This window comes from Rhineura floridana, chromosome 6 (genome assembly GCF_030035675.1).
Source record: "Rhineura floridana isolate rRhiFlo1 chromosome 6, rRhiFlo1.hap2, whole genome shotgun sequence".
Classification (NCBI taxonomy): Eukaryota; Metazoa; Chordata; class Lepidosauria; order Squamata; family Rhineuridae; genus Rhineura; species Rhineura floridana.
In genome coordinates, this window is record NC_084485.1 from 124,262,459 (window position 1) to 124,289,151 (window position 26,693).

At 43.0% G+C, this 26,693-nt stretch overlaps 1 protein-coding gene across 9 annotated transcripts in view; it reads left to right on the forward strand.

The window, feature by feature from the left end:
• DPYD (dihydropyrimidine dehydrogenase) overlaps positions 1 to 26,693 on the forward strand; it is an 829,935-nt gene that overhangs the window by 233,919 nt on the left and 569,323 nt on the right. For all 9 annotated transcript variants that reach the window (XM_061633715.1, XM_061633709.1, XM_061633711.1 and 6 more), the window contains one exon: positions 14,852 to 15,013. In XM_061633715.1, the coding sequence (XP_061489699.1) occupies positions 14,852 to 15,013 (162 nt within the window). The remainder of the gene's footprint in view (positions 1 to 14,851; positions 15,014 to 26,693) is intronic.

Genomic DNA, 26,693 nt, shown 5'->3' on the forward strand with positions numbered 1-26,693 from the left:
GCCAAAACACAGTTATCAAAATTCACATTTTTCTGAATTTTGCAATGCATTTCTCCAACCAACAAATATTTACTATATATATTAAGGAAAATTGTGCAGAGAAATGCCTATATTTATGGAAATAGTGTACAAAAATGTGTTGTATTTGGGAAGAATTGGTTGAAAAATTATTCTATGAGAAATGTGTGTAAAAATGTGTATGAATTTTCATGCAAATAGTTTTTTTAAAAAAAGGTCACGCGTTGATGCAGAAATTTGATAAACTGAATTTAAGATTGGAAGACTGAAAAACTGAGAGAAACTGAAACGGATATATTTGTCTGTCCCTAATTCATGTAGTATTATAATATTAAAAGCATGAGCTGAGAATCTGGATCAAATCTCCCCTTAGCCATGAAGTCACTGGGTAACCTTAATACTACCTGAGAAATATTAAGGAAGGAAGGAGAATACTCTTTGAAATGTGGGGGTTTGAAACAAATTCAGTTCAGAAATCCCTACAACCCAAGCCACCTCCCTCTGAATGTTGACTCGGTTTACAATGGCTCAGAGCCTTTTTATCTACCTCCTCCCTTTATTTTTCAAATTTTGCAATTTACCAAGTTCTGAAATCAGAGAGGAGAGAAAAGAACAGCCAAGACTAGCCAAGAAGTTTGCTTCTAAGCTGCTTGTGAACTCTAAGAGGTTCTTATTTTTTTTCTGCCTACTTCATCAGGAACAATTCTTTTTTTAAAAAAAAAAATCCTACGTGTTGTATTTTAGTTTATCTACCACCAATATACTCTTACTTCTGGGAATACTAGGTGGGGCCATTGCAACAAGAGCTCAGACACTCTTCATATCATTGGACTACTCTCCTGGACTTGTCCTTTATCTTGCTTCCCCTATGTTCCACCAATCTCCTGTTATAGGCTCTCCGTTGGGACCTTTTGCCCCCAATCCTGACCACAAAGTTTCTATTTCTTATTCCTTTAATATTTGTTCTAAGCCTGAGGACTCCCCCCCCCCCCCGAAATCCCTTTTCTCCTCTCACATTTGTTTGGACTGTGCTTTGGAGGGCGCCACCCTCTGTTCCTCTAAGCTGTTTACTCTGTAAGCAGGATGTGTCCTGACAGTTCCTGTCCTTCTCCTTTCAAGTCTCCTGCTTCTCTCAGCTTTTCGCTTTCTGATTCCTCATCGAATCCATGCCTCCTTCACACCATTGCTGTTGCCTCTTCATGCTAAGGTTTGCTGAGTTAAGGCAAGGACTGTCTCTTCACTCTTAAGCAGAAATATTTGAGAATGCTTAAAGCCTGCATTACTTGCCATGAAAATGTACGGTTTTGTTTGTTTTTTGTTCCTCGTGACTAATTTCCCTGGATTTTCTTTTTTAAAAAACCTGTAATTTGTTGCATTCATGTTGACAATGGACAGCTTAAGCATGCTTGGAAGTTTCCATTGCATAGAGTTGAAAATGTAGAACATTAGCTTCTACAAGCCTGCTTAGCTGCCACTTTCCTTTCTACTCACTCTGTATGTACAGACTCTCTCTCACACACACCAGTGTGGGCTAGAGGAGGAAGAGGAAAATTGGTGGATAGAGGAAATACTCCCCTGGGCTGGATTTTTCTGAGCTTGGAGAAATGTCAGAAAAACACACAGACACAAACATCCTATGATAATTTTCAAACAAGGCCCAGAGAGACTCATCCCATTCTATATGGTGATAGGTGGGTCTTGTCCATCAACAGCTCCTGTTTTTTCTGTTTTAGAATGAAAGCTTACCTGTTGGCAGTGGAGGACATTCTCTTGTAGGGCAGATGCCTCCTATTGGACTGACAGACACGTTCCACAATCCTTTGTCTCCTCTTCCAGGGAGAGGAGTCGTCCCACTCTCCAGTTCGATCCTGCCTGTGGTCGTGAGCAATAAGGGTCCTTTCGCGGTCTAAATTCCCTTAGACTATCTTTGCCTTTAGTGAGATTGTTTTCCTCTCCCTTTCTCCCTCGTGTGTGAGTGTAATTTCTGTGTTGGGTTTGTTATTATTGTACAGTAAGTGCCTGAGTGGGAGTTTGTGAGGGAAGACATAGGTGGTGCTGGGGTCCGCCCCTGTTTATCTGATCATTTCGGCATTGGCCTCTGGGGTCTTTGCCCCACTGAACTGCCAAGTCCTGTCTCCCAGGACAGAGCCATCTGCCTAACCGCTGCCTGTCAGAGTCTGCTCTGCATTCCAGGGACGAGTGGTTTATCAGGCTTTGATATTGGGCACTAGAAAGGCTTCACATAGAGCACATGCTCTGGTGGTTACAACTGCTTACCTGCCTAATCTGCCGCCTGTCAGGGTCCACCCTGCGCTCCAGGGGTGAGCGGTCATTCAGACTTTGATATTGGAGCGCTGAGAAAGGCTTCATATAGAGCACCTCCTCTGGCAATTTCAGCCACTTATATGTAGCCTCACATTTGCCTGGTTTGAATGGTTTTTCTTTTTTGTGAAGCTGAGAGAATAGCCTCCGCAGGAAAGGCAGAAGCACCATTTTTGTAAGTGGTATAGCGCACTGGTAGTCCTCTAGAGGCTGCTTTCCATTCTCAGCTGGGCCATGGCGACAGATCTTTCTCCTCATAAAAAGGCAGGAGCACCATTTTGTTTTTGCAGTGATGTGCGCTAGAGGTGGCAGCCGCCTTTCTCCTCAGCCTGGCCAGTTCATAGGAGAACAGATGTTTCTGCACCCTCCGGGAACCCAGCATTAATCTGTAATTACCTCTCTCCCCCACCGTTTTTTCACAGTTTTCCTGGCAAACTGGGTTGGCAAAACAAAAGTGCCAAGTTCTTTTGGGCAGACTTCCTCATTGATCCTGAGCGGAGTGCACTTTTTATTCAAAAGAAAAAATAAAATTTCCTATGAGGACTGGGGAAGCTGGGATTGGTACCATGTCTTCTCCAGTCAGTTCTGCTGTGCGCCAGCAATGTGGCCACAGGAAAGGGGAGATTTCTGATTCGAGCAGGTCCCTCCCCAGTGTGGTGGGTCAGCGCTGTGCAATTTCTCCCTTACTCAGTGGTCATGGTGAGGCAGCAAGCGCTACTCATTCACATTCACTTCCGACATCCTTCCCTTCTGAGGAGGAATTTTCTAGGTTTCTGTTGTTTATGCGTTCCTGTATCTCCTCAGAGATCCAGGGCTCCTTGGTGGCAGCAGGCATTTCTAAACAACAGAAGCCCACAACTAAGGACAGACACAGACATAAACACAAACATAGAACTCACTCTAGGCACCTCAGGAGAAGGGGATCACATAGATCTTCCTCTTCAAACAGTTTGGTGAGATCCCCTTCTCCTTCACCCAGTCCACCCTTGGGGGATCCTTCCCTCAAATGGTATAGACAGGAGGAGATGACACTGGCCTATTCGCAGACAGAGTGCAACATGCAGTCTTCCACTTCAGCAATAGCAGGGGTGGTAGCTCCTTCTCAGCAACACACAGAGGACACCCCTCCTGTACAGCAGGCAACTACAGAGGAAGGTGTTTCTGATCCTGAGGTGGATAATCCTACAGCCATCTAGAAGGAGGGAGAGCAGTCAGGGGAAGAATTGGAGATAGTCTGCAATCAACCTAGACTGTTTAATTCAGAGGTTTTCCAGCCACTGCTGGTTAAGACTTATAGAGTTTTACAACTCTCGGCTGAGGTTTCCCCACCTGAAGCAGTGGGTTCAAGTTCTATTGGTGCAAAGAAAGCCTTTCCCTCTTTTCAATCCAAACCCATTTTGGTTCCCTTTCCCCTTTCTTTTGATGAGTCATGGAAAGCAGAATGGGCACACCCTAATAAGGGGGAAACGGTTTCAAAGGTCTTAAAGAAGCACTATACCTTTGATGATAAGGTGATGCAACAGTTACGGGTTCTGGCAGTGGACCCTCCTGTCACAGGTTTGGCATCGTCCACAGTCCTCCCTTCTGAAGAGGAGGGGGATCCAAAGATGCTTGTGATAAAAGAGTGGAGATCTCTTTGAGGTGCAGCTTTGAGGTGGATGCAATGGCCTTTAGGGCTTTCATCACAGTATCTTTGTTTTCCATGGCTGCATTCATATGGAATGAGGAGCTGGGCACACGTGAGGATGTCCCCAAGCCCATTAAGGACATTCTTAAAAAGATTTCTCATGCTTCTGCTCTAGCAGTGGAAGCAACACATGATGCTTTCCAGTTTGATGCCCATTTCATGGCAGCTACCACTGTGGCTAGGTGGAACATCTGGCTTCGCCAGTGGGAGATAGATGCAGCCTTGTAATTGAAATTTGTGAGTATGCCTTTTTCGGGGGACAAGCTGTTTGGGGAACCTTTACAAACGCATTTGGTTGAGATGAGGGATAGTAGAAAGGCTCTACCATCTGCTAAGAAGGAAGAGTGTAAGGGATGCCAAATGCAGTTTTTTCATCCCTATCGGCAATTTTCCCATCCTAGGGGATTTCCCTCATACAGGCCACGTTGGGGACGACAAGGAAGGGGGGGAACAAGCTTCCTTCACTTCAAAATTTCCCAAACTGGTCAATAAGGCCCCCTCGGCATGACTCCTTTGGTTCTACGGTGGGGGCTTGCCTGTCCCAGTTCTTGCATTGGTGGAGAGAGGTGACCTTGGACAGGTGGGTTTTGGAAACAGTCACTCACAGATATTCCATAGAATTCCATTTGTAAACAGACCACACAACCTTTTTGTTCCTATGCCTCCACTCCTGGGATCCCAGCAAGCACAAGAATTATGTACAGGCCATAAAACATTTGATAGACATTCAAGCCATAGAGGAGGTCCTTCTCTCGGAGAGGAGATTTGGGGTTTATTCCATCATTTTCTTGGACTTAAAGAAATGCGGTAATATCAGGGTTATTCTCAACCTCAAATGGCTGAGTTCCTGGGATGCCAAAAGGCGATTCAAGATGGAGACCCTGAGGTCAATTGTGACAGCTGAAGAGGGATGACTGGATGTCCTCTATCGACCTGTCAGAGGCGTACCTTCACATCCCCATACAGAGGTCCCATTGCCAGTTTCTAAGATTCTGCTACGATGGGCGACACTGTCAGTACCAGGCGTTACCCTTTGCCCTCTCCTCAGCACTGAGGGTTTTCACAAGGTAATAGTGGCCCCGGTGGCCTTTCTGAGAAAAGGTGGAGTGTGTCTCCACCCTTACTTGGACAACATTGTAGTAGGAAGTCCATCCAGGGAGACCTGCAGGGGAGACACCGAGATCACCCTGTCCGATATCCAATGCCTGGGGTTCACTGTAAACAGGGAAAAAAGCTTTCTGATCCCAACCCAAAGTATTGTTCACTTGGGGATCCAGATTGACACTGACATCTTTCAAATCTCTCACCCTGAAGAGGGTGGAGATCTCTGCAGCGGTGATTCAAACAAGGTCATTGGTGCAGATGGAACTGATGTCTCTGGTGAGGTTGCAAGGACTCCTCGTCTACAATCTGGTCAGTTGGGCTCAGTTCTACTCACACATTCTTCTGCTTCTTCCGCTGCCTTTTCAGGATCAGATAGTGATCTGTCGCAGATTACTTCTGGCTGTCTGAGACCGACTCAAACAGGAGTTGAAGTGGTGGCTAGCACCTCAGGATTAACAGAAGGTGAGTCTGGAGGAGCATCAACATTTGGTGCTCACAACGGATGCAAGCCTTTACATCTGGTGCGCAGCGTGGTGCAGGGAACCTGGCTGCAGACAGAGTCTCGACTCAGCATCAATGTTCTAGAACTAAGGGTGATACTCCTGGGGCTGAGGGCCTTGGCACTGAAGATCAGGGGCCCCACCTTCTTGTCCACACTGACAATGTGTGTGCCAAAGCATATGTGAACAAACAAGGGGGAACCAGGTCAGCAACCTTGATCTCTGAGGCCGACAATCTCCATTGCTGGGCAGAGCATAATCTCCAATTTCTGAGGGCCGAACATTTGGCGGTTCTGGAGAATATTATGGCAGATTGGCTGAGTTGGACAGCCATACAGGAGGCGGAGTGGCAGTTGAACCCACGGGTGCTCAATATGATTATTGAGCGTTTTGGCACAATAAGAGTGGACCTGTTTGCCTTGTCTGTTAGTGCTCAGTTACCAAGGTTTCCGTCTCGTCTCCCTTGTCCTGCTGCCTGGGGGACGTATGTGCTGGAGTCAACTTGGCCAACAGGCCTTCTTTATGCCTTTCCTCCCTTTGGGTTGATACAACGAACGTTGTAGAGGGTCCTGGAGAACACGGCAAGAACAGGTTCTGATGGCCCCATACTGGCCTCGGAGACAGTAGTTCTCTGATTTCCTTCATCTGGCAGACAGAAAACTGTGGACTCTGCCAGTTTCCTCGGATATGCTGGTTCAGGGCCCAGTGGTGCACCCCAAACCAAAGATCTTCCGACTGACAGCCTAGTTGCTGAAAGGCTCTGATTAACCCAGTTAGGGTTCTCAGGTAAGGTCCTGGACATGTTACTATCATCTAGGCAGATATCTACTAATAGGGTTTATTGTTCTACCTGGAGAGCCTTCTTGGAAACAAGTCGACCTCTTGTCGTGGGAGGTCTGCGACTTCCTAGCCTTTTTGCAAGCTGGGGTGGACCAGGGACTCGGCACGAGTACTATAAAGAGACAGGCGGCTGGACTGAGTAGTATCTTTTTGAGCCTGGGTGGAAATACACTTTCTTCTCACCCTCTTTAAAAGAGGTTTATAAAAGGTGTGGCGCTCATTTCCTCTCAGGTAGCACATCGTTTCCCCACATGGAACCTTAATTGGGTCCTGTCAGCTCTCATGGGGGCCCATTCGAGCCTATGGCTACTTGCTCCTTAAACATCCTTACATACAAAATGGTCTTTCTGGTGACGGTCACTTCTGCTAGGCACGTTTCAGAACTGGAGGCCTTCTCAGTTGATCTGCAACTGTGTATTTTTCACCAAGACAAAGTGGTTCTGTGTCCAGATCTGTTTTTCTTGCCCAAAGTAAATTTGGCTTTCCACAGGTCCAAGGAAATAATACTTCCCTCCTTTTGTCCAAATCCTTCCAGTTCCCAGGAGAGATGGTGGCATTCTCTGGACATGAAATGCGCCCTGAGATTTTATATGGATCGCACCTTAGAATTCCTTCGCTCTGAATCTCTGTTGGTGGTCTTGTCAAGGCCATCTAAAGGAAAGATGGTATCTGCTTCTTCCATTTCTCACTGGCTTCTCTCAGCAATTTCTCAAGCGTATTCTGCACTAGGCAAGGAAACCCCTAGCAGTCTCATGGCACATTCAATTAGGGGGGTGGCAGCCTCTACTGCATTTAAGGGCAACTTCCCTGTACTGGACATTTGCAGGGCTGCTACCTGGGCTCCGTCACATACCTTTGTGAAACACTACAAAATAGATAGTTTTTCATCAGCGGATGCAGCATTTGGTAGGAAGGTTCTTCAGAGGATTGTTCAGTAGTAGATGGGGGCAGAGGAAGCCGACCCAGGGGTGAGAGGACTGCTCTGATATATCCTTACAAGAGAATATCCTCCACTGCCAACAAGTAAAAATGGAAGTTTTTCTTACTGTAAACTTCTGTTTGATGTTGGCAGTGGAGGACATTCTCCCCACCTCTCCTTCCTCTGCCGATACATATTCGGATCCTCTGCTGAATTTTGGAAGGGGATGATACTAGGGCTTCTGCCTCTGTCCTACATCTTTAGCATGTTTAGGCTGTTTGTCATGTCTACCATAGTACATGTTAATGTTAGTCTGGATGCTGTGTTTCTTCTTGGACATTAAGTTTTAGGCTCACCCAGTTGTTAGAGTGTGACGGTTGAGTTCTTTGTTAATAATGGGTGGAGTAGTGGTTCTTGCTCTATCAGTTGAACTAGAGGGTGGGACAACTCCTCCCCTGGAAGAGGAGGCAAAGGATTCTGGACCTTGCCTGTCCGTCCAGTAGGAGGTGCCATCCCTACAAGAGAATGTCATCCACTGCCAACATCAAACAGAAGTAAGAAAAACTTCCATTTTTTATACTGTGTTGTCAGGTTTTGTTGTTTTTAATTGTTACATGGACAGATGTCATTGTTTCAAAAATGCTGCAGTTTTACCTGTTGGGCGTTCCTTGGTGTGATGCAGGCCTGTTTGTATTGGTTTAACAATCTCAGAGGTGTATTATAGGGTAACCTTTGACCCTATCAAAGAAGTGGGAGCTTAGCCTACAGCTATATAGCACTGTGTTTTGTTTTGTTTTGTTTTTAAATCTTCAGCCGACTCCAGTGCAGTAAAACTACAGTTTTATTTCATTTCCTAGAGGCGAGGTGCTGATTTAGTAAACAAGGAATGTGAACGGCCTGTTTAAGCACTTAATGAAGGCCATATCTGTGTGGCAATATCCAGTGGTCTCAGTTTAGTGACTAACTGCAACTAAGACAAATGTCAAGCACTATTCTTTTGAGGCAGTATCTGCACTCGTACTGAGCTGACTGTGACATCTGTGCTAGAATGGTTAGATGACTGGCCAGTTTCAGAATGTCTGTTTAAGAGTGCAGACATTTGCCCACTGCAATTCAACGAAAGTGTAGGTTTATCAACAGCTATTAGCCATGACAACTAAATGGAATCTCCATGTTCAGATATGAAACCTTTGACTGCCAGATGCTGGGAGCCAACAGGAGAAGGCTGTCACTATGATACCCTGCCTGTGGGCTTCCCAGGGCATCCGTCTGGCTGCTATTGGCAACAGAAGTTTGGACTATATTACTTTTGGCCTAGTCCTGCAAGGCAATTTTTATTCACAGTGAGCCCTAAATAGAGAACAGAATGGACATGATCTGAGGCAGACCAGAGGTGACTGTTGTTGTACTCTAGAAATGCTGTCAAGTCACACACAAGGAATGAGAGTGGGGGAAGGCTACAACAGTTTCATGCACCCTTAAGACCTTGAGCAGAGTTTCTTCTAATGGCAGCTGTGGCAATCAGATCCCCATCGATTTTCAAAGAGGACATACTATTGCTCATGTACAGAGCACATCTTCTGCATGCAGAAGATCTCAGGTCCAATCCCTGACATCTCTAACTAGGAGGATTGGGTATTTGGTCATGGAAAAGACCCCTGCTTGAGACCCTGTAGAGCTGCTTCCAGGTAGAGTGAATAACATTGGCTCTGATAGACCAATCATATAAGGAAGGGGTAGCTAACATGGTGCCCTCCCATCATCCCAGACCATTGGCCATTCTGTCTGGGGTTGAAGGGTGTTGGAATCCACTGTGTTTGCTATCCCGGTGTATGGCATCTTCCTAATATTTTTCCCTTGTGTGTTTTCGTTTTGGCATTCCTGATGTGAGGGGTATATTGTTCATGAACTCTGTTTGGTGAAACTGTCTTCATTCCCCTTAACATACTGCTATGGTTTGAACAATTAATAATGAATAGCTCAGAGAAAAATAAAATATTTCTGATCCCAGTGGGGTCTTGAGACTAGTTAATCTAACTCAAGAGGCTAAGCAGCATTTCTTCCCAGTGTTACATGTTACCTTCAGATGTCAGTGACCTTCTCACAGCTGCCTAGATATTAATAGAAATCACATTTTCTTTATTTTATGTAGCATTGTTAATATGCACAGCATTTTAACATTTGATATCCATCACTATTTTTTCCTCTGACCATCTGGGTCAAATCCATGGATTTGTAGTTTTGTATCCCCTGTTTTCAAGAAGAAATCAAGCACGCAGACCACTGAATTGTTGTGGCTGTTCCTAGTGTCATCGTCACTACAGCTGGTATCATAATTAACATAGGCTTTAACTAGCCATATTGTTGGTAAATTAAGTGGGCATTGGTTTGCCAACATTTTCTACAGAATTGTTTATGGGAGAAAATCATGTTTATCTGAAGCTCTCTATTAGAGGTCTCTAATTAGCCTATTAATCTCCATTAGCCACTAATTGGGATTCTTCCTTTTTTTCTGGGTTCTTTATGTCCCCAATATTTTTTCATTTCATGTTATATGACTTTTTCAAATGGCATGATAACAGTGACAAGTTTCATATTTTGCCCATCTGTCCAATTATGTAGGACAAGGAGGGTATAAGTGTCCTGCATTTATCTTTCAGTTCTTCTGAAAGTGGTTCTTGTGCTGTCATTTTGGACATGTTGGTGAAAGAGCCTGTGGGAGTTTTCATAGCTATTTGAAATTAGCATAACCGCTAAGTAAATGGTTTAATTGGTAATTATTCATGTTTGACCATTTAATTAATATTTGATATTTTGGTGCTTTTATGAGCTTTGAAATAATTTAAAGCAACTGCAAAATGCATAAACTACAATCCAATTCAGAATTAGGCGTGTTAGATTGTGGCTGTCCCCTTTAATACATTTGTTTTCTTACTGTGTTAGTCTATAATAGCATGGCAGTCCATGATGCATATCTCATAGTAGTTGCAACAGTCCATATAAAATATACATAATGGCTTTAAATCCAATGAATAATGCATCTTGGTATAAATTTAATCACAGTAATAATCCAGTAACAGAGGAAAACAATCAACATTTGAATTTACATAATGGAAGTATTCTAATGAAGATGCCACACAAGTATATTAGTATGTGAAAATTTGTCTTTTAACTATTATATAATTAATTATGTTTTAGAGGAAAGCTCAGGAAAAAAACCAAATAGCCACCTGTTGAATTGGTTGCAATTTGATTTCCAAGGAGAATATTTAGTTAATAAATTAAAATGGCTAGTGATTTGCATGTACTGATTTGGCACTTATAAATAAATACCTTTTTAGATTTCAGCCTCAGTGTAGAAGACATCTGGTTTGATATTTCAACTTTCATCATTTATTAAAAGGCTTTAGAATTTTGACAAATAAATTAAGCTAGATTTTCATGCATTATTCCCTTTAAAATGACAGTGTGTAACTCGTTGGTTATCAGCTAGATTGGCTAGAATGCTAATGTAAGGCAGTCTGCAGGAATGATGGAACAAGGCTTCACTCTCTCTTAGTCACTTGACTGCCACCATTGTGCTCATAGACTAGCGATGGGGAACCTGTGCCCTCCAGATGGTGTTGGACTCCAACTCCCATCAGCCCCAGCCATCATGGCCAGTGGTCAGGTATGAAGAGAGTTGTAGTCCAGCAACATCTGAACAGCCACAGGCTCCCCATCGCTGTCATAGATAATAAGCCCCAAAGCTTGCAGACCAATCTATTTATTTGATTATTTTTACATAGATCTTTCCAATAGTCTTTAACCAAAGCTGCTTAAATAATGTCTGATGCCAGTTCACTCTCTGTTGTAAAATGGATGGTAATACTGCACGAAACGTGTAAGTGATGCGTGAGACATATGGATGATGCAGCCTGTGTATCTGGCACTTTGCTCTTCTTCTGTAGTTGGCCAGCTGTGAGTACAGCTGCCACTGAAATTCATCAATATCCAGTTCAGCCCTTCCATCCATTTGAAATATTATTTCAAACACTTAGGCACAGAACATTTTTTTAAAGGACTTGTTACTGGGTGTCCCATTTTTCCATTCAAATGGCTTGTAAATGGAAGCCTCTCTACCATGTACAAGGCCTGACATTTGGATTGATGCAGACATGGTTCAAACTAACCAAACAAATAGGAAGTGAATACCGCCTTTCAAATACATTTACAGAAGTTACTAGCCTAGTAAATTTCTTACTAGCCCCGCCCACCTGTAAATACATGAATTAAAATTTAAAACTGCTGCTTATGATCCACACAACAAAGATACAGAGAAGCAGACATCACAGTGTACAGGGAGAGAGATTTTGTTAAGAGGTTTTTCAGAAAGATTAGCGGTTTGCAAGAATCCTAAGAATTATTGAGTAATGTGTCCCTATGCTCTACTGTTTCTAGTCAATTTCACTAAAATTTAATAATTTTAAATTTCAGTGGCTAGTTTCAGTGGCTTCCAATCTGAATTTGTGTTCTTGGTTCATTGATTAAATTGTATGTGTCGATTTGTGTACACTGGGTGTCCAAAAGGTAGGACTGGGTGCCTGTTTGGACTCAGAACTATCACTTAAAATGCCTTGTTTAGGCAGGCTTACTGAAATCTAAAATGCTTTTATCAAATTTGTGATCTGTTCATCCAGAACCCTTTTGTCTGTGCAGAGTGTTTTCAGTGTGCAGCTTGCATTCTTACAGTATCTGTCATCTTTGTGAAATTGTTCATGTTTACATGCCCAAGCACTTCTTATAATCTTCCCCAGTTCTGTGAAATCATCTCCCCCCCCCCATTTGTGGCAAGAAGGCATTTACTCCCACACATAGTCCCGCATTTCTGTTTCATTCAGACTCAAATTAACAGAATCCTTGAGGCTGAATGAGGCTGTCTTGAGGCCTACCTGAAGCCAAGCAACTAATAAAGCAGCAAATAAAGTGAGCATATTTGCAACATGGCAAATTTCCAAATTACCAGTGGATTTTTTCCTATGGAAACCTATTGCTTGGAGCTAGGAAAAAAAGGATTAGCAATAAACAAAGTTTGTATAAATGAAACATTTTCCTGTTTTTTTCCTCTTAATTTGCATGGAGTGATATATCTCTTCCTCGTAATGAAGTAGCCAGTTGGCCCTAAAACATTTTCTCTAGTCCTTCTTCGTATATCTAGCTCACAGCAGATAGCAGTCAACATGGGAAAAGAAGTATCTGGAATCCCAAAAAGGATAGGTCTTGATGGAATTGTCCTCCTCTCCTGTCAGTGCCAATGACATGGTTCAGTCTTGGACAGCCTTCACTAACCTGACACCTCCAGATGTTTTGAACTATAACGCTTGTCAGCCCCAGCCAATACGGCCTGGCTGGGGTTCATAGGATTTGTACTCAAGAACATCTGGAAGGTGCCAGATGTTGACTAAGGCTGTCCTAGTTTGTGCGACAGAGAGCAAGCTCTCCTCAGAAGAACCTGCTTTCTAAACCAGTCTAGGAACAGGGCAGGTAATAAGAGTTAGTGCTGCCTCTCTTCCCAAAGCTCCTGATTGTAGGATCCTAGGGTGTAGAGATTGGGTAGACCATGCAGGTGTGCTGAGCCTTTGATGGAGTCTCACTATTCCTTTAAATTTTAAAAATCTTGCCACTTTGACCTCATTCTACTAACCCATCCACTGATCCTCTCCTGTCTGACTAGCAAGCTGTGACAAGCAGAAGTAAGTAAGAGAAAGAAATCTCTGGTCCCCTCTCCAGTCTGCCTCTTTGGTGACTAACACCAAGTTGGACATTACGTTTTCCCAAAAGATGAAGCATGTCAGGGAAGGGGCTTGGTGGCTCACAGAATATGGCTGTGAGCACACTAGTTGCCTACAGCAAAGTATTTTAATTGGCCACAGCTGGAGGGGGAATGGGCTGATCTGCTGATCAGTTGCAAAATGTCTTTGAAACAAATTTTAAAAATGCACTCAAGCTGATCCCACCATATTTGACAGTACAAAGGGGCAGGGTTTGCATAGTGTGATGTGCCCTCGTTTTCAGAAAAGAGAGGTGGAGATGCACTGGAACCAGCAGAAGTGTAAGTGTGTCTCTGCCCTATGTCTCTCTGTGTGTGTTAGTGTGTGTGTGAGAGAGAGAAACTTGGACAGGCTCAGAAATAAGCTGAATGATGCTTGATGAGAAATACTTTGTCTTATTTCTGAGCCAGTTTGAAACTTGTTTAAAAGTCTTAAATGCCGTTAAAGAGGGATCAACAAAGTCCATCAACAACCATGATTCAGGAGTTAATATGCTCTTTTGAGTACCAGTTGCTGAGGGAAAAGTGATTATCTTCATGTATTTGGATGTGGGTTTCCCTTACTGGCCATTGTTAGTTAGATGCAGGGCACTAGACCTGAAGGTCCTCAATAGGCTCAGATGGGCTCTTTTCCTTATGAAGAATGTGCTCCAACCCACTTTTTAAACAGAAGAAACTCCTGTTGTTGTTTGCTACTACCACATTTATGTCCTGGCTTTTATCCAGCGAGCTGAAGGTGGGATACTTTGCCCTCATTTTATGCTCACAACAATCCTGTGATGTAGATCAGGCTGAGAGAGAGTGACTGGCTTAAGACGAACTGTTTGGCTGAATGTGGATTTGAACCTGTGTCTCCCCAGTCCTAATTCAACACTCTAACCACTATGCCATATGGCCTCATTATTTCTGAGTAGATGCCTTTGGCTGCCATTTCAGCCAGCAAACTGAACTGAGGGGGGGACAGCATTCACCGCGATATCTTTCCAGGCATTGTGAGGAACTTACTGGGGAGGGCTTTCCTGGAGTAAAAGAAAATGGAGAACTGATTGAGGGCATTGCCAGATGTTCCTGGCATGCTCTTGGATACATCTTGGGGAAACAACTGATACAGATGTGTCCTTAGTAGTGCATCAGCCTTGCATGTATGTGTTACATACGTTAACTGGCTTATTTTGCTGAGGATCGCTGGTGGCTTTTATAGAGATCTTTCAAGTAATAATGATTGATAGGAATTGTCTTGATGGATCCTCTGGAATGAGAAGAAAATAGGGAATGAAATTACATTATCTTGTGTTTTTTCTGCATGTAATTGATTTAGGAATAGAGGGTGCCATTACAGGAAGGTTTTGCGGGCACAATGTTATTTCTACAGTGAGACCATTTTGCTACAGGGGAAAAATGACTTAAAAATTCACCTAAACTAATCAAAACATTTCAGTCTTTAAAATAATGTTGACATGGTTGAAAATGGATTTAGAAATTTGTATGTCTGAGTAACGGGTTACTGTGTTTTGAATGGAGTATTATCAGAATTGCAAAAATCTTTGTGGTTAACACTGCACACGTTGCACAAATGAAACACTGAAAGCTGTGTCTCTAAAGTTCCATATTTCTTCTAATGTGGTGTTGTCACTGTTTTTCTGCTCATGCAGAACTACTATGGAGCTGCCAAAATGATCTTTTCTGACAACCCGCTTGGGCTGACGTGTGGGATGGTATGTCCAACTTCAGATCTCTGCGTGGGTGGATGCAATTTATATGCCACCGAGGAGGGACCAATTAATATTGGTGGACTGCAGCAATTTGCTACGGAGGTAGGTAAAGATATCTACAGTTATTGTTTAGTAAGACTTTTTTTTAAAATGAAGATTCCATTTCATATTGGCATTTTGATTAAGACAAATGTTGAAAGATTTCCCTTTTTTTACTATTGAATACAAGAGTGTGTAACATGTTAGATGCAATGCAAGGGTTAGATTGGGCATGGGAACCATTTTTTCTGCCAAGGAGCACATTCCCTCAGGGGTAATCTTGGGGGGGGGGGCTTCATGCCAAAATTGGTTCAATTTCTCTCTTTTCTCTCTTTCTGCCCATGAGCGGAGGCTGGTCCATTAGGACATGTGGGGCACTGCCCCACCAACGTCAGTCTGACCTCAGCCAGCCCTCACCTGACTGCCTTCTTTCAGACTGCCTTTACAATCACTCCAAGAGGTAGTACTGCCTGTCAGATTTCATCAGGGAAGAGGATGGGAATGAAACTAGAATTAGTTTGCTCTGCCTGTCCTTGGCACTTGCTCTGCCAGACATTGGCCTCCCTGCCTTTTGCTCTGTTAGTCCCAATGGGCACCAGTCACCCCTGTTGCCCAGCGTGGCTGCTGGGACAGGGACAGATCATTCTTTCCCAAGATCCAAAATGATTGCTTGCAGAGGATTTTTGTTCTTCCTCTCCTCCTTCCATCGCTCCATCTATTTTAGCTCCCCCCCCCCTGTATTTTCCTCTCCCAGCCTCATTCTCTCCTTCCAGGCTTCCTCAACCTGCATGAAGGCCAAAGGCTGCATACGGCCCATGGGATGCAGGTTGCCCACCCATGTTATAAGGCTTTTGATACCGTTGACCACGGTATCCTGTTAAATCGCCTGAAGAGTTTGGGAATAGGGGGCACTGTTTTACGGTGGTTCCGTTCCTATCTCTCAGCCAGGTACCAACGGGTGGTGTTGGGGGATGAGGTTTCAGACCCTTGGCCTCTAGATTGTGGTATGCCACAGGGTTCTATCCTCTCCCCCATGCTATTTAACATCTATGTGAAGCCACTGGGTGCCATCATCAGGAGTTTTGGGCTGCAGTGTCACCAGTATGCGGATGACACTCAGCTCTATCTCTCATTTAAATCTTCACCAGAGTTGGCTGTGAAGACTATGTCCAAGTGCCTGGAGTCAGTAAGTGGATGGATGGGCGAGAACAGACTGAAGCTGAACCCTGACAAGACTGAGGTATTGCTCGTGGGTGACAAAAGAAGGCTGGGAGATAGCGACTTGGTGCTCAATGGGGTATGATTACCCCTGAAGGACCAGGTCCGCAGCCTTGGAGTCATTCTTGACTCCCAGCTGTCCATGTAGGCTCAGATTTTGGCAGTGAGCCGGGCAGCTTGGTATCAATTACATCTGATACGAAGGCTGCGACCTTCCTGTACATCAGCTCCCACGAGTGATACATGCCCTGGTTTCCTCTCGCTTAGACTACTGCAATGCGCTCTACGTGGGGTTACCCTTGAAAACGGTCCGGAAATTGCAGCTGGTACAGAATGCGGCAGCACGTTTGATTACGCATTGTCGCCACCGGGAGCATATTACCCCAGTGCTAAGAGATCTGCACTGGTTACCAGTTGTTTACCGGGCCCAATTCAAGGTGTTGGTTTTGACCTTTAAAACCCTATATGGTTCCGGCCCAGTTTATCTGAAGGAACGCCTCCAGCATCATCAACTATGCCGCCTAACAAGATCAGCCACACAGGACCTTCTCTCGGTCCCACCAGTCAGAACAGCTAGGCTGGTGCGGACCAGAGAGAGGGCATTCTCGGTTGTGGCCCCCACTCTCTGGAACTCTCTGCCTTTCGGTCTCTGACATGCCTCCTCCCTAATGGGTTTTCGCCAAGCCTTAAAAACCTGGCTATTCAGGCAGGCCTACAGAATCCTTGGGGTGGATGAGCTTTTATAATGTATTAATTGATGTTTGGATTATTTTTGTACTTTTTCATTGTATATTGTATTTTATCCTGGTTGTTGTAAGTCGCCTAGAGTGTCCGTTAACTCGGACAGATAGGCGATTAACTAAATAAAATTTATTATTATTATTATTATGTGGTCTAACGTAACCACTGCACAGACATGGTGCAAAATATGAATTGATTATTCCCACCCCTTTTAGCCCCACACATGGCCTCCAGAGTGATTCACATTAAAAGCATGGAGTTGGATCCAGACAAATTGAACTTAGTTCCCACTGAAATATGTGGAAGTTGAGTTAAGTCATGACTCATGGTCAGTGGGATCCGACTCATTACAAGCAAAAAATATATAAAAATAAAATGAAACCAACAGCTAAAGCCAGTCAAATAAAAAAAATAACTCACAGTAATGTGGTGTAGAAAGGAAGGACTGGATATAAATTTTACAAATGAATTGATAAATAAATAAATAACAATTTAAAAAAGTTAAATCAAACCAAGGACTTGGCAAAAAAGCAAGATCTTAACAGAATGCCAAAGAGTCAATAAAGAAGGGGCCAACCAGTCCTCCCAATATAGAGCTGTACGCCACCCCTGTCTCTGAGTGGTGTGAGCTCAAGGGTGCCAATGGTTTCCCAGGGTTTGGTTTCCTTGGAAATAAGGTCAGTGGAGACTGTGGAGTCTTTATGGTTTACTTATGCATACTCACAACCTGAGCTTAAGATGGAGAAGTTCTCAGCATTAACAGTCCATCAGATCCTGCTCCCCAAAACCCATAGCATTGAGGGTGCAGACACAGAGTACAGGCTTCTCTGTGTGTCTTCCCAGCTTTACTCCCAAGACAAGGCTAAAAGACACAAGCCTCTGCTTGGCTGCAAGCTGGATGGGGGGGCACCCTCCTCAAAAAAGCTCTAATAGCAACAGGATTTATCTTGGCCCATTCCTTTGAATATGCAGATTGACCACTTAAAAAGCCCATAAATTCACAGGCTGACTTGGCTAAACTATTAGATTAACAAAGGAAACTAGTCTGACGTAGAGAAGGTTTCTCTGTTTGCAGATTGTATCTCTTACAGCCACGCAATTGTAAGCTAGAAGGGGCATGCAGATATCATCCAAACCCACCCCCATAATCCTATAATAGGGAGCTCTATAATGTGGGTACCACAACTGAAAAGACCCTATCCTGTGTCCCACTCAGGTAGCAGATGCATGGTAGTGGCAAGATGATGGAGGATACAACTGTGTGTGCCATGTGGCATACCCTGTACTCCCAGATCCTCAAGCATATTAGCCAACACTGTCCAGTGTTAAAAGTTAGGTTCAGCCACTGGTCTGGTCCAGTGGTAGCTGGTACCCTTTGGAAGACCAAAAGTAAGTGGAGGCAGAGCCAATGACAGACAGAGCCAGCTAATTCTAGTTTTCCATCCATCTTTCTCCAAATTGATTTCTACAAGGGCAAAGTTGAAACTAAGCAGGATAAAGCTGACAAGCAGTACTACCCCCTAGATTAGTCATTAAGTAATGAGACAGGCAGATGGGATGTGGCTGAGGGTAGACTGAGGTTGGTGGGGTAGTGTCCCATTAGCCGTAATGGATTAGTGCCCTCCACTGGTCTGGCCATTTACTGTACATAGAATGGGAATGGGGCATCTAGTTCCTCTGGCAGCAAAATATCTTGGGCCGGCTCTGTGTGGGAGAAGATAATAGAACTATAGAGTAGTAAAGTTGGAAGAGTCCTATAAGGCCCTGCTTAGTGCAGGAATGATCCTTGTGATATTCTTCTCCCAAAACGTTTAGGGCTTTATAGGTAATAACCAGGACTTTGAATCATGCCTGGAAACAAACTGGTAGCCAATGCAGACCTAACAAAACCAGAGTTGCATGCTCTGAAAAGCAAGCTGTAGACAACACCTCTGGCAATCACATTATGCAGAGCGTTAGAGTGATGGAATCCACAGATTTGTGAGTAGACTGGATATACTGGGAAACACACAGAAGTGGTGCAAGAACAGAATTGTACCACTCTAATCCTGAGCTGAATTTCTGTGGCTTTCGCATTTATTGCACAGAAATACAGGAAGATGAGCGTGGTAGCTCCACTGAGAGTATCTGGATTAAAATTAATGGGGCAAGTAATAAAAGGAATGTGGGGCTTGAAGTCTACTACCCACCACTCAATCAAGGAGAAGATGAAAATGTAACTTTTGAAAAGCAAATTGCCAATGTTTCAAGGAGGCATGATGTAGTAGTAATGGGGGACTTCAATTATCCCAATATCTGTTGAGAGACAAATTCTGCCAAACACGACCCCTCCAAGAAATTTCTGAATTGTGTTGGAGATAACTGCTACAGAAAGTGGAAGAAGCAACCAGAGGATCAGCTATCCTGGACTTGATTCTAACCAATAGAGATGATCTGGTGGATGAAGTGGCAGTTACGGGAACTCTGGGGGAAAGTGACCACACCATACTTGAATTCTTGATTTTAACAGAAGCAAAAGCTGAGAGTAGCCATACGTGCACCCTGGACTTCAGGAAAGCTGATTTCAATAAACTCAGAACAATGGTAAGTACAGTTCCATGGCAAGCCACCCTAAAGAGAAAAGGAGTCCAAGATGGGTGGGAGTTTCTAAAAAAGGAAATTCTAAAAGCGCAATAGCAAGCAATTCCAACAAGGAAAAAAGGGGGGAAACAGTAGAAGAAGCCAATGTGGCTTCACAAAAAGCTTAGGGATGACCTGCAAACAAAAAAGGACACATACAGGAAGTGGAAAGATGGCCAGGCCACAAAGAAAGAGTACAGGCAGGTATCATGGAATTGCAGGGATGGTGTCAGGAAGGCTAAAACTGAGAATGAGCTGAGGTTAGCGAGGGATGCTAAAAGCAACAAAAAAGCTTTCTTCAGGTATGTCCATAGTAAAAGACAGAGAAAAGAAACGGTGGCACAGCTACTCAATGAGGATGGCAAAATGACAACAGATGACAAAGAAAAGGCAGAAGTCCTCAATTCCTACTTTGGCTCAGTCTTCTCCCAAAAAAGGATCTGTGACCCTCCTGGGAAACATGAAGTAGAAGAGGCAGGATTGGAGCTTGAGATTGATAGACAAATGGTCAAGGAATACCTACTCACTTTGAATGAGTTCAAATCAGCAGGGGCCGATAAACTGCATCCTAGGGTATTGAAGGAACTGGCTGAAGAACTCTCAGCTCCGCTGTCTATTATCTTTGCGAAATCATGGAGGACTAGTAAAGTGCCAGATGACTGGAGGAGAGCTAATGTTGTCCCTATATTCAAAAAAGGCAAAAAGAAGGAATCGGGGAACTACAGACCAGTCAGCCTAACATCAGTCCCTGGAAAAACTCTGGAGCAGATTATAAAACAGTCATTCTATAAGCACCTTGAAAACAATGCAGTGATTACTAGGAGCCAACATGGATTTATGAAGAACAAATCCTGCCAAACTAATCTTATTCTCGTTTTTTGATCGGGTAACCTCCCTTGTAGACTGTGGGAATGCTGTGGACATAATATGTCTCGACTTCAGCAAAGCTTTTGACAAAGTGCCCCATGATATTCTGATTAGCAAGCTAGCTAAATGTGGGCTGGATGGAACAACTAACAGGTGGATCCACAGTTGGCTCCAGAATTGTACTCAAAGAGTGCTTATCAATGGTTCCTTCTCAAACTTGGCAGAAGAAATGAGTGGGGTACCACAGGGCTCGGTCCTGGGCCCCAGTTCTCTTCAACATTTTATTAATGACTTGGATGAGGAGGTACAGAGCATGCTTATCAAATTTGCAGATGATACAAAATTTGGGGGCGCAGGTAATACTGTGGAAGACAGAAACAAAATTCAAAGGGCCCATGATAGGCTGGAGCATTGGGTGAAAACAACAGGATGAAATTCAACAGGGATAAATGCAAAGTTCTACACTTAGGAAAAAGAAACCAAATGCGCAGTTATAAGATGGGGGATACTTCGCTCAGCAATACGACATGTGAGAAGAATCTTGGAATTGTCATTGATCACAAGCTGAATATGAGCCAACAGTGTGATGTGGCTGCAAAAAAGGCAAATCCTATTTTAGGCTGCATTAACAGAAGTATAGTTTCCAAATCATGTGAAGTATTAGTTCCCCTCTATTCTGCACTGGTTAGGCCTTATCTTGATTACTGCATTCAGTTCTGGTCTCTGCACTTCAAGAAGGATGCAGACAAACTGGAACAGGTTCAGAGGAGGGCAACAAGAATGATCAGGGGACTGGAAACAAAGCCCTGTGAGGAGAGACTGAGAGAACTGGGCATGTTTAGTCTGGAGAAGAGAAGACTGAGGGGAGATAAGATAGCACTTTTCAAGTACATGAAAGGTTGTCACATAGAGGAGGGCCAGAATCTCTTCTCGATCGTCCCAGAGTGCAGGACACGGAATAATGGGTTCAAGTTGCAGGAAGCCAGATTTCAACTGGACATCAGGAAAAACTTCCTAACTGTTAGCGCAATACGACAATGGAACCAATTACCTAGAGAGGACTGAATGACTCTCCGACACTGGAGTCATTCAGAAGGCACCTGGATAGCCATCTGTCGGGAATTCTTTGATTTGGATTCCTGCATTGAGCAGGGGGTTGGACTTGATGGCCTTATAGGCCCCTTCGAACTCTACTATTCTATGATTTTTTTGGTATTAATATTTGCACACCCAGTGAGAGAGAACATTTCCTTGAACCACAAAGGAATTCCTGTAGAAATCAAGTGGGTCTCTGCTTTTCTTTCAAGTCTTGGGGTTGTATTCAAATAAGTTTTATTCAGAGTAGACCCATTGAAATGAATGAACTTCAATGGGTCTACTCTGAATAAAACTTATTTGAATACAACCCCAAGACTGTGTCTATTAATTAACTTCAATCAGGGGCATCACTATGGGGGTGTGGGGGGTGCAGACCGCACCGGGTGACACCATCAGAGGGGGGTGACTCTCAGCTTTAATTTTTAAAAAAATTAAGTTTCTAGGTGGTCCGGTTCTCGAGATATACATAAAAACATCAGCCGCCCCCTAGTGGCATCATGCAGGGGGGTGCGGGGTGTGTGGAGTGCACCAGGTGACACCATCAGAGGGGGGTGAGTCTCAGCTTTAATTTTAAAAAAATAAGTTTTTAGATGGTCCGGTTCTCGAGATATACATAAAAACATCAGCCGCCCCTTTTAAATCTTTTTTTAAACTACTGTATAGCACTTCGTAGCTTTAACCCCGCCCGTTCAGGATTGCAGCCAATCAGTGAAGTGTTTGTTTGACCTGTGGCAGTGTCTAGTAAACCTCATTGCAAGGCCAGAAAATGGTGGTTTCCCCCCCTTCCCCACCCCCCCGTTTATCTGAAAATCTCATAAATTGGGTAAGTATATACATTTCAGTTTTTTCCCCTCTTGTGTGTAGGAGTCAGATCCTGGGCAGTGTTTTCAAAACCTTCCCAATACTTGCTTTTGTGGGGGTAAAAGCATTGCTAATCCCATATGTCCAGAGTAAATCCCATTGAATTCAATAGGATTTACTTTTGAGTAGACATGGTTATGAATGTGCTGAAAATCAATGGGACTTTGGGGTGAATGTAAAAAAGAATTGTGTTTGTGTTCTCTTTCTGTCCCTCCCTCCTCCAGTCCTATTTTAAAGCAAGTAGGCAGGGCTTACTTAGGTATTACAGTTTTTATTCTGTAGGAAACGAATACTGATTTTTTAAAAACTAATACTGATTTTTCTGCAATGACCAACTGGTTTGACAATAAACTATTATATGGACTGTATGTATTTATACATCTGCAGTGTGTGTGTGTGTAGTCTTTCCAACAACCCTGTGAGGTAGGGTTGGAAGCCAAGGCAGCTCACAACAAGAAATAAAGCCATTTAAAATCCAATAACCATAAAGCAAGAATAAACAGTTGGAAAACAGCCTAAAGAGGCATGATTCTGAATTTTGGGTTGGGTGAATGAAGTTTATTTATTTATTATTTGATTTATATCTTGCCCTTCCTCCCAGTAGGAGCCCAGGGCAGCAAACAAAAGCACTAAAAGCACTTTAAAACATCATAAAACCAGACTTTAAAATATATTAAAACTTCTTTGAAAATATTTTTTAAAAGCTTTTAAAAAAAGAAAAGGCTTAAAAACATATTAAAAAGCAATTCCAACACAGACTCAGACTGGGATAAGGTCTCAACTTAAAAGAACAAGTTCCTTATCACTTGAGGCTGTAGTTCTCTGCACACTTCCCAGTTTGAGTAAGCCCCATTGAATACATTGGGACTTGCTTCTGAGTAAACAAACATCAGATTGCACTATAAATATATTTACAGATTGTGTAATTCATAAACATATTTGAGAGTCATATAAATATTTCTTCATACTGTGTCCCAATAAGTATTTGATTTCACACTATGGTTGTAGATGATTTTTTCCTCTACATTTTAAGTGTGCCCTTCTTCCTGGGGGTGGTCATGGTTCTCCATTGTTTTCATCCTGAGGGGAGGATAGGCTGAGAGATGGTGAGTAGCGCATTTAAGGTCTCTTCACCTCACCCCCCTTTTTTATTTGTATTTATTTTATATTTCTCCAATATCTTCCCCTGGCTGTTTTTATGTATTTTAAATATTTTTAGATTAAATAAATAGGAAATCATAATTGTGAACCTCCCTAAAAGCAATTTACCTATCCTTATGTTTTGGCAAAGTGATGGTGTGGAGGCATGCTGGTAGAACAAGAGACCATGTTTGAGGCATGTTATAAGGTGTTTGAGGACTTTGTCACACATTACTTTTTGAGACCTGTAGATTCATGTTGGAAAGAACACGTGCATGTATTGAATGGTGGCTTGGGTGCTGTTTTTTCAGTCTACGCTGCATGCATAGGGAAGGTGATACATCATCTGGCAGCTAGCTTCATAACGTGAGAATGAAAAACATTTGGATCACCATTCACTTGTTTAGTTTTCTCACTATTGAGACCACTTCATATATTACTTTTTCATACACAGAAATTTAATCTTTGTATAGGAAAAAGTATTTTGTAAAATATGAAGGACAGTGGCTGCCCAGTCAGTATAGCCACTGTACAAGATCTACTTACCCACTGTAATTACCTTTTTGTTTTGAGTGCCCTTTTGTCTGGGTCTTGGTTCAGGTGTGTATCCAACTTTGATGTGCTTATGGAAGGGGTGTGCAAGTAGTGCCCCCCAAGTGTGGAGGCTTGGACAAACATTGTGTTATGGAAAACCAAAGTCTGTGTGAAAGTACATATTTGGGAATGCCATCAGTGTAATCCTAAACACACTTAATAAATAATATCAAACTTGCACTTTACAAAATATATTACGGTCATGTCCATAAGCATCAGGAGGGTAGTCGCCCAGGGGATCTTAGTCCCTCTGCTTTTTTGGGAGCAGGGTCCCTATGTCTCCAAGCATCCTACAGTCAGCATGAAAAGGGAGTGTGTTAGTCACTGAGAAGAGTCTTCTAATATGCTTCCTTGCCTTTTCTGCAGATTGGAGCCAATCAGAGTGAAAGGAGGTGAGTCAGCCACTGAGAAGACTCTTCTCAGTTGCTAACGCTCTCCACTTTCATGCTCCTAGACATGTTTGTTGTTGTGAGAGAATGCATTAACAAAGATCTCATTCTTAATCCAGGAGCAAAAAAGGGTGTATATGGCTGTAACTATCATGAAGGGACTCTGCACTTCTGAATTTTCTACTAAACAACTGATAAATACCTATGTAACTTTGTGTCTGGAGACTTATTATTAAGAATCACTTTCCATAATTGTGAGGAGGTGTGTCCACACGCAAGCATCCCAGGCCCATAAATGAGGGGTGAGAGCAGCATAGGGACATAAGCAGGTGTCTTATTCCAGGGGTTCCCAAACCTTTCTTCTGCGTAGACCACTTGAAAATTGCTGAGGGTCTGAAAGTATCTGAAAATTTACTATGGGCATATGCAAGATAATTAACTCCCATTAGTAATAAGAGCAAGAATTTGAGCTGTGCGTATGATATTGTAATTCAAAGGTGTAATTTTAATTTTGCTAGTTGTTTATGTCACTGCTATTGCCATTACATTCAGTGATATATGGGAATTAACGATTTACGAGTAACATTAGTACAAAAAACATTACTAAGGATTCTGTATGGTCTGATACGGGAGGAGGTCCATGGGGGTGACACCATGAGTTACCGTACCGGGTGACACCAACCCTAGTGACGCCACTGACTTCAATGGGTTTATGCTGAGTAGGGCTAGCACTGAAGACCAGCCTTTGACTCTACTCAGAGGAGGTGATCTTGCAAGCTACTGACCAAGTCAATGGTCAGCTCCCTGTTCAGACTGAGTTGGTTGCTCACTTCCAACAGTTGGTACAATGTTTGTACTTTCATTGAGAAAGCTACTTTCCATATCCAGCAAGACACAGAACTGCAAGCCTCAGAACTAACTACATCATCCCTTTAGTATTTTAGTATTTAGTATTTTACTATGTGTTTTTGTTTGTCTTAAAATGTTTACAATTTTGAAATTTGGATGTAATTTTAAAATTGTTTAAATATGTGTTTTAATTGTAGTTGGAAGTTTTAGTTTGTACACCGCTCAGAGAGCTTCGGCTATGGGGCGGTATAGAAATTTAATAAAATAAAATAAATAAATTTCCATTCCATGTATGCTTTCCTTAGCAGGGCCCAATACTGAAAACCTACAAAATAAAGGAAACTATTTATTTATTTAAAAAGGAAGGCTCTCTGTCTGCATCAGGATATTATGTTCATTCATGTAGCAAAACCTTTTCCATTATGCAAAGAGATCAGCTACTGATTCTCAGCTCATGTGGACAGTATTTCTCATTCAGTCCTGCTAATAAAATTGGCAGGGTTTTCCTCACTGATCAGAGATAAAAGTTTGGTTAGCCCTGCCTGCTTCAGCAGTAGCTTCATGTCCAGAAATTAGCAGGTAGTGATGCTTTTTTTCCATGTCCTGCAAAGTTGACCCACACATTGCAGATCAAACTCCTCTTAGAGGCCCAGGGACAGGTTAGATGGTCTTTCTCTGATCAGCTAGCAACTTGAAGGGCAAGAGTCAAGCAGCTAAATGAACATTGCAAGCTTTATCCACCTGACCATAGGAACTTCTGCTCAGCCTCAAAATAGTTTTTTCTGCTAGGTTTCCCCCCTCTAAGCATTCACTATATCTTTTCTGGCCTGTGGCTCACCCTGCTGGTTTCAACTGCTCTCTGTAATGTATTTCAGAAGGTTATTTGTCTGTTCACTATGCGTTTGGAGTGGACATCTCTTAAGATATTGTAACCAAATTTTGCATGATGGGTCCTGAGATCAAGGAGCATGTTGTCATCTGTGTTTGGATATAGTTGGATGCCATTTTGAATCAGGATGGCAGACTAAACCTTTCAAAACTGCACTGATTTTTTTGGGTTTCTTAGAATTACCAAGCAACACTGGGTACAAGGCTGCTAACATTTTATAATGTTGCTTTGTGTAATTTTGTTGTTGTCGCCCACTCTGGGCTCTCCTTGGGAAGGAAAGTGGGGTATAAATGTGCAAAAATCCCTAAAGGTTGGCATTTAAAGCTGCAGGGAACTGTGTAATTTCTTATCTGGCCGACAACAGACTCAGGGAAATGTCCAAGTCCTGGGAGCAAGAGGGGTGTGCAGTGCCAGAACACATCTGACCAAGCTGAGGAATCTCCTCAACCTCCGTCAGTGAAATCTTAGGTCCCTTTAC